We start from the raw sequence: 9,278 nt of genomic DNA, 5'->3' as shown, positions 1-9,278 counted from the left end.
ATAGTGAATAAGTGATTGTTAGAAATAAAAATAAATTTTTTTAATCAATTCACTAGTGAGAAACTTAATTTGCATATGATATAGAAATATGTTCGTTAATATTAAATAACTTGGGGCTCACTTCAAGATTTTTCGGTTGCAGAATGCATTCAAAATCCCCGTGGACAACGAATGGAACTTGAAGTTGATGTTGAACCTGGGTAAATTCCAATGTATTATTCTGGGGGTGTGGCATCTTTGAGACCTTCCTACTGCAGAGCGCTTTGTGTTTCAATGCAGCTTCCTCAGTCTTGGAAAAATTTAAACAAACATTGCAGAAATATTTCGCCCTTTTCTGATTTCCTCTCTGAGCAGTCATTAGTCTTTGAAAGAGAAATTATTTAATTGCTCAAAAGAGATAAAAATGAATAAAAGAATTTACCTTGAAATATTTTTAATGTACATGTAATGTCCATTTCCACCTTCTTCAAAAAACATCATATTGATATGAAGAGGCTTTTCCACTTCCGATTGAAAAAATGGTCCAATTATTTCTTCTTATTTCTCTTCATTATATCCAAATTCGTTTGAACTCATATGAGTATTCTTCTTAAAAATTTTTTTTTTAAATTTTATTTCAAAAGGGAAAGTCAACCCTGTGAAATCTAATATTATTTCATAACTTATATGAATTATCTCCAGCGATATATCAATATTATATGCCGAACATCTTTGCGGCCTGTTAACAATTTTCAAGGCAGAAATCAAAGACCATTTAAAACAATATTGATCATTTTCATTACAAACGTTAACTATAGCTTTTTTCGTTAAAAGGAACCGAGGTAGTGGTATGAAAGATGAACCAGCCATCGGTGTATAATGATTCACATTCATTTCCAAGCGAATCAATTTTATAAGAGACCAAATTATTTCCATGGTATGTTCATGGAAGATATTTTCTATGTCAGAATCTTTATTCATGATCGTCATTTTACTTTGAAAACTTTTCATTTCAATTTCTTCAGATTCATCTTTACAAAGTATATACTCTGCAAACAGTTCAAAGTTTACTTTTGCTGAAGTATAACTTTCTAACAGAATCCTGCTACTCTCAGGTAAGATCAAGTCCGATCCATTGTTTACATACAGTGTGCCACTTAGTTCAAGATACAGCAGACGATTTATACTTTAGTTAACGATAACTCCTTTATTAAAAAATAAACAAAACAAGGAAGAACGCTATAGTCGAGTACCTCGACTATCAGATACCCGTTACTCAGCTAAATAGAGATATGCAAGTAGAAAAGCGAGATTAAAATGCGCCACCTACCGGCGGTATTCAGATTTAAGCGTTATGGGCGTTAGAGTGGGCGTGGCAATTTTTTTGGACCAATCGATAGGTATTGACGAGACCAATACATTTCAGTTCAAATTTTTTATCTAGCATAAAAACTGTGGGCGTCACAGGTTTTCGCGGTTTGTGGGCGTTAGAGTGGGCGTGGCATATTCGCGTAACAAACTTGCGCTGCGTATAAGGCTACGGAATCTAAATCTGAAATCCCAATTCTCTATCTTTGATAGTTTCCGAGGTATCCACATTCATATTTACGATTTTTTGAAGTTTGTGGGCGGTTTATGGGCGTTAGGGTGGGCGTGGCAATCGATAGGTATTGACGAGAACATTACATTTCAGTTCAATTTTTATTTCTAGCATCAAAACTGTAAGAGCCACAGTTTTGGGCGGTTTGTGGGCGTGGCACTCTACTGAAACAAACTTGCGCTGCGTAAGAAGCTCAGGAATCTGCACGCCAAATCGCAATAGCCTAGCTCCCATAGTTTCCGAGATCTCAGCGTTCATCCGGACAGACAGACGGATAGACGGACATGGCTAGATCGACTCGGCTAGTGATCGTGATCAAGAATATATATACTTTATGGGGTCGGAAACGCTTCCTTCTGCCTGTTACATACTTTCCGACGAATCTAGTATACCCTTTTAGTCTACGAGTAACGGGTATAAAAAGTAAGGATGCCATGTTGCTTATTTCAGATACCTTAACAATATTACAAATTAAAATAACAATTTTTTGCTTTGGTTTACTTAGAAATTAGAAAAAAACTTAAAAACGTAATACATTTTGTTCCACAAAAGTGATGATACACCTTCTATAAAGTTAACATAAAAGTTAATTTAACAGCTTTAAATTAAATTTAATATTTTGTGGGGTATCCCTTAATTTTAATGACCTCATTAAGTCGTCTTGGCATGGATGAAACTAATGCTTCCAGATAAGATGGGTCCATTTTGTTCCACTCCTCCTGTAGCGCTGCCTTTAGATCCGTTTGCTTGCGAATCTCGCGACCCCTTATGTTTTTTTTCCAGTTGATTCCATACGTGCTCTATGGGGTTTAGGTCGGGACTCTGCGGAGGTGTTTTAGCAGGTGCGGAACACTATACAGCAGCCAGAGGCGAGTATTTAAGGCCGTGTGTTTTGGATCATAATCTTGGTAAAAGTAAAAAGATGATCCAATTCCAAGCTTATCTGCGCTTCCTTTCAAGGATCTCGATATACATTTTGTGATCCATAATTCCACCAATGAATTCCATGTTCCCGACGCCCGAGCGCATACAACCCCAAACCATTACTTCTCCTCCACCATGCTTTACGGTCTTAATCGTATATTTTGGTTTATAGGCATCTCCAGGTCGCCGCCAAACCTTAAAACGGCCATCTGATCAAAATATATTATATTTAGACTCGTCACTGAAAATAACATTTCTCCAAAACTCAACGGGATGACTTTTGTACGTTTTAGCGAATTCAAGTCTCTGGACTGGAGAGTTGTGAAAGCAGAGAGTGCGGACGCGTTCTAAAATCGCTCCGTTTGTTCCTTAAGTTTTCAGTATAAAGCCAGAAGTGCAGCCGGCCATCCGGCGTGGAGCACTTGGGACACGCACCCGGACGGGAGGCCGTGGACGACATCCAGGAGCAGCTTGGGATTCTATCCCAAACAGGTTTGGCGGCCAGGCAGGGGCCGGTCGTAGGTGAGGGAGGGGAGGCATCTCTGCCTCTTATTACTTTCCACTCGTTGTTTGTTTAGCAGTTGCCAAATTTTTTCACTCGCGCTTTCTTTTTTTCGCAAACACAGAATCAGTGGTGGAAAGCGCTTGCGCGACCAGCTGATCGTAGTGTGCAAAAGGGGCTGCGGATGCTATAGCAGCAAGCTTCGGACAGGGTGCAGGCCAAGCACACAAGTGCGTGCCGTAGCACGTAGGGAATTTTAGGCGGTTATTTTAGAAAAATTAGAAAATAAAATCCATAAACCTTAGTACTAAGATTTATCTTTCTTATTAAATAATTTATAAAAATATCAAAGTCCGATCGATGAACAGCAGGATACTGCGGGTAAAGATCCAAGTTTCCTGCAGTACCATCGAAATCCCCAGGCGGGGAAATGGCGGGCAGGGGACAACACCCTGGCGCTAGCCTAGGGGTTGGGCCAACCAGTAGTGGATGCACGCCGGCAAACAAAGGTCTGGCGGCGCCGGCTAATGCCGATGGGAGCTGACCCGTTTAAAAAAAGCAGTGTAATGGCGAGATCGCCAAAAAAAAGGGTGGAGTGCAGTGGCACCTTCTAAACAAGGTCTCTGACCCTAAAACCGTAGAGCTTCAGACCACAATGAAGGCTGTCCTGGGCAACAATGTCGACGTCAGAGCGCTGACTGAGACAATGCTGATCGAGGTAAAAGACATCGATGAGACCACCGACAAAGCGGACATCTTATGTGCGGTTCAGTCACAGTTCGATGTGGAACTGCCAGAATCCGCGGTAGTAAACCTAAGGGTGGCATACGGAGGCACCCAAACCGCCACACTAAGAGTTATGCCTGACATAGGAAGGCGACTCGTGGAGAAGGGCAAAATTAGGCTGGGATGGACCTGGTGTAGAGTCCGCCCAAAGCTAACACCTGAAAGGTGTTTTAAATGTATGGAGTTTAACCATATAGCAGGGAATTGCAGGGTCTAGGAGGACTGCTCAAAATGCTGCTACAACTGTGGCGCAAAGGAGCACCAAGCCAGAGGCTGCAAAGCAAAGACCTGCTGCATGCTATGCAAACGCAAGAAGGAGAAAGATTGCGATCACCCAACAATGAGTGGGAAATGCCCGTACTTCAGGAGGGCTATGCAAGGGCTTAGGGGTAAATGAAGTTTCTTCAGATTAACCTAAACCATTGCGAGGTTGCCCAATCGTTGCTGGAGCAAAATGTCATCGAGAAAAACGTAGACATAAGCGAGCAATACAGGAACAAAAATTCCGGAGAATGGGTAACAAATAATAGCAAAAAATCGGCAATATGGAGCTGCGGTAATCCAAAGCGACAGATTAGGAAGAAAAAATGCGGAAATTGCTTCGCTAGGGCCCAAGTGAATAGTATAGCTTTCTATAGCTGTTACCTGCCGCCAAGCCTTAGCCTTCCCCAGGCAATATATGCGCTCGAAGAGATTGCAGAAGATGCCCGGGAAAATCGCCCCGCCGTAATTGCCGGGGACTTTAATGCCTGGGCTACGGAGTGGGGCTCTCCCCGAACCAACGCGAGGGGAAAGGCGCTACTTGAGAGCTTCGCCGCACTTGACCTAGTGCTGCTGAACTCTGGAACAAAACCGACTTTTTCAAGATCCGGCACAAGTTCTATCATTGACTTCACATTTGTGAACGCTGGATTGGCCTCGGGCTCCAACTGGGAGGTTAGTGACACCTACACGGGTAGTGACCATGTAGCAATAATCTGCACGATAAATTCTACAAGTGGCCCACCACGAGTTCCTAAGACCGTGCCAGGTTACAAAATAGAAACGCTAGACGTGGAGATGGTACAGATGTTGTTCGAGGACCTCTCCACAAGCGGGTCAGCTGAAGAAAGTGCTAACCACATCGCAGAATACACCAAAGTAGCCTGTGATGCATCTATGCAGAGAAGGGCGAAAATCCCATCAAGAAGAAGACCTGCATACTGGTGGAACCAATCCATTGCGGAAGCCAGGAAAGACTGCCACAGGGCAAGACGCGCATACCAACGCTCAAGAGGAAGGCCCGAATTTGAGGCACTTCAAATATATTTTAGGGAAAAAAGACGAGCCCTGGAAAAAACTATAAAAGAGAGGAAACGCAGGTGCTTTAACAATATATGCGAAGAAATAGACTCCAACCCATGGGGCTTCACATATAAACTCGTCACAAAACGGCTGCGGGTATTTAGTCGGCCATCACCGACATGCCCAGTCAGTCTAAAAAGGATAGTGGAAACACTATTCCCAGAGCAAGAGGGTATGGCGCGAACCTCACTGATCGTGAACAGGGCGAGCATAAAGCTCACAAGTGGACCAGATGGAATCCAGAATAAAGTCCTAAAAATTGCCATAAAAGCAAATACTAAAGAGTACGTTGACATGTATAATGCACGCCTAACGGAAGGTGTGTTCCCTAGCCGCTGGAACGGCTGGTACTCATACCAAATGGGGAAAAACCCGCGGAGGAGCCTTCATCGTATAGGCCACTCTGCATGCTGGACACGGTGGGTAAAATTCTCCGGCTAGAAGGTTCCCTTGTCGAAACAAGCGGCCTCTCAGAGATGCAGTATGGTTTTCGGAAGGGACCATCCACCATCGACGCCGTCGGTAAACTGTGTGAAATCGCAGATAAAGCCATTGAGGGGAAAAGGTGGTTGTACGGCACTAAGCAGTACTGCATAGCGGCAACGTTGGATGTAAAAAACGCTTCTAACTCCGCCAGCTGGCACCACACATTAAATGCACTGAGCAAACTAAATGTACCAGTGTATATACAGAGAATAATAGCGAGCTACTTTGAAGGCCGCCTACTCCTGTATGAAACTGGGGAGTTCCCCAAGGATCAGTCCTAGGCCCTTTGTTATGGAATGTCATGTACGATGGGATACTTAGGATCACGATGACCGAAGGGCACGACTTATTGGTTTCGCGGATGACGTGGCCATAGTGGTTACGGCAAGGAAACTACCAGATGCGGAAAGAATCTGCAACGAAGCGGGGAAACGAGCAAGCGCATGGCTCGACTCCAAGGGACTCGCCTTGGCAGCGCACAAGACTGAAGCAGTCCTGATAAGTAGCAGGCAGAAAGTGGAGGCGGCTACTATCAAAATTGGATAGTGAAAATCATACATTTTCCATTTCGATAAGTCTAATACTGCAAATCCTAAATACATTGGCTTATTAAATAGAACGGACAATCTTTTCATTTGAATTGCATTAATTTTAGTTGCACTATGAAAATTGGATTTTGAAATTAAAGTTTTGGCACAATGTGCTTTTCGTCCAGTCTTCGAGCTTTCCGGAGCTTTCCATGTACTAATAAGCTTAATATCGACCCTGCGCTCGGGATCTTCCATTGTTTTTCCGTAAACAGAATTATTCATTAATTTAAAAAAATCTTTTTCAAATTTATTTTTTGGATTTTGCCTATGTAAAGTATTTAGATCAATGTAATTCTTTAACCAAGGCTTTTGTAAAAACTGAACACCTCTATAGATCTTTTTCAATAGTAACCCATTCTGTATACATTGTTGCAAATTCCGATAATGTATTACATAATTTTTCTTATTTCCCAGGCCAGCAATTAGTTATTTTACCTTATCCAGACAATTTGACTGACAAAATGGAAGTTCATTATGAAGATCATGTAAACGGTATGGATATATTAAGTCCACTTCCAAAAAATAACCGTATTTGCTATCGATTGGAATGTTATTAATATCAAAATTGTGTATGTCTGTGGTAGACATCCACTTAAAATCTTTATATGGTAAAGCTTGTGACATTGCCCAACCATACAAGTTATTCGCATCTACATACATTAAAAATGAAGAGTCCTTCGAGGAATCATAATCTGACAAATTTTTGTTAATTGCTTTTGTATATCTATGACAACATTGAACTAAACCACCTCGAATGCTACTTTGAATAAATCTATACGTATCAGCAATTCAAGTTGAATATTTGTAGTTTTCAACATTGCCTCCCAAGGTAGAACTGGTGTCGTAAAATACTGAGCTGGGTCAAGTGAATAAATTTGCATACCAATTTTTCGGAAGTTTTCGATTTTACAGTGTTCAATTGATCATCAACTAAATTTGAAGCTAGGGTATCTAAACTTGATGGCATAAATCTATATGTATCAAGAAAACGAATTTCAAAACTATTTCCACTTAAACTTTTTATTTTCTTTGAGACAGAAATATAGTTTTCCTTATTTATTGGTATTACGGATTTTTCACCAGGAATCTTTCCCAACTCTTGAATAAATAAATGACAGTCGTATTTCGAAAAATTATGAAAAAATACTGGTATGAATTTGTTAACTTTATAATCCAAGTTACTTTTAGAGTGGGCTGCAACTCTAAAGCGACCTTTGAAATGACAATGATCTCTAACCCTTTCAGTCCCTAAATCTTTCTGACAAATAGAACAATTCAATGAATTATTAAATATTTCCTGGTCATCCAAAGTCATTCTCATAGGAACTATTTTATGTAAGTAGTCATCACTCAATTTAGTTAAATTTTTTAATAAAGGAATCTACAAAACTTACTCCCGAATTTTTTCCTGTTTCTAAAACAAATTTATCTAGTCTAGAATCAAAAGCACACTTTATATAACATGCATATGATATTGAAAGATGTTCGTTAATATTAAATAATTTGGTTCCAACGAATGGAACTTGAAGCTGATGTTGAGCGTGGGTAATTTCCAATGTATTATTCTGGGGGTGTGTTATCTTTGAGACCTTCCTACTGCAGAGCGTTTTTTGTTTCAATGCAGCTTCCTCAGTTTTGGATAAATATAAACACACATTGCAGAAATATTTCGCCCTCTTCTGATTTCCTCACTGAGCAGTCTTTGAAAGAGAAATATATACAAATTATTTAATTGCTTAAAAGAGATAAAAATGAATAAAAGAATTTACCTTGAAATATTTTTAATGTACATGTAATGTCCATTTCCACCTTCTCCCAAAAACATCATATTGATGTGAAGAGGCTTTTCCACTTCCGATTGAAAAAATGGTCCAATTATTTCTTCTTATTTCTCTTCATTATATCCGAATTCGTTTAAACTCATATGAGTATTCTTCTTAAAAAATTTTATTTCAAAAGGGAAAGTCAATCCTGTGAAATCTAATATTATTTCATAACTTATATGAATTATCTCCAGCGATATATCAATATTATATGCCGAACATCTTTGCGGCCTGTTAACAATTTTCAAGGCAGAAATCAAAGACCATTTAAAACAATATTGATCATTTTCATTACAAACGTTAACTATAGCTTTTTTCGTTAAAAGGGACCGAGGTAGTGGTATGAAAGATGAACCAGCCATCGGTGTATAATGATTCACATTCATTTCCAAGCGAATCAATTTTATAAGAGACCAAATTATTTCCATGGTATGTTCATGGAAGATATTTTCTATGTCAGAATCTTTATTCATGATCGTCATTTTACTTTGAAAACTTTTCATTTCAATTTCTTCAGATTCATCTTTAAAAAGTATATACTCTGCAAACAGTTCAAAGTTTACTTTTGCTGAAGTATAACTTTCTAATAGAATCCTGCTACTCTCAGGTAAGATCAAGTCCGATCCATTGTTTACATACAGTGTGCCACTTAGTTCAAGATACAGCAGACGATTTATACTTTAGTTAACGATAACTCCTTTATTAAAAAATAAACAAAACAAGGAAGAACGCTATAGTCGAGTACCTCGACTATCAGATACCCGTTACTCAACTAAATAGAGATATGCAAGTAGCAAAGCGAGATTAAAATGCGCCACCTACCGGCGGTATACAGATTTAAGCGTTATGGGCGTTAGAGTGGGCGTGGCAAATTTTTTCGACCAATCGATAGGTATTGACGAGACCAATACATTTCAGTTCAAATTTTTTATCTAGCATAAAAACTGTGGGCGTCACAGGTTTTCGCGGTTTGTGGGCGTTAGAGTGGGCGTGGCATATTCGCGTAACAAACTTGCGCTGCGCATAAGGCTACGGAATCTAAATCTGAAATCCCAATTCTCTATCTTTGATAGATTCCGAGGTATCCACATTCATATTTACGATTTTTTGAAGTTTGTGGGCGGTTTATGGGCGTTAGGGTGGGCGTGGCAATCGATAGGTATTGACGAGAACATTACATTTCAGTTCAATTTTTATTTCTAGCATCAAAACTGTAAGAGCCACAGTTTTGGGCGGTTTGTGGG

The 9,278-nt window shown here is 39.9% G+C and overlaps 1 protein-coding gene across 1 annotated transcript; it reads left to right on the top strand.

Annotated features, from left to right (window-relative positions):
• Positions 1–4,184: 4,184 nt before the first annotated feature.
• Positions 4,185–5,083, top strand: LOC139353950 (uncharacterized). Its single transcript, XM_070998150.1, has 2 exons — positions 4,185–4,902; positions 4,956–5,083. Exons 1-2 carry the CDS (start codon positions 4,185–4,187, stop codon positions 5,081–5,083), a joined length of 846 nt encoding a protein of 281 aa, XP_070854251.1.
• Positions 5,084–9,278: the final 4,195 nt, after the last annotated feature.

The sequence above is a fragment of the Drosophila suzukii genome (assembly GCF_043229965.1).
Source record: "Drosophila suzukii chromosome Y unlocalized genomic scaffold, CBGP_Dsuzu_IsoJpt1.0 scf_Y1, whole genome shotgun sequence".
Classification (NCBI taxonomy): Eukaryota; Metazoa; Arthropoda; class Insecta; order Diptera; family Drosophilidae; genus Drosophila; species Drosophila suzukii.
The sequence above is the reverse complement of the archived record's forward strand: the minus strand, read 5'-3'. Positions and strand labels throughout refer to the sequence as shown.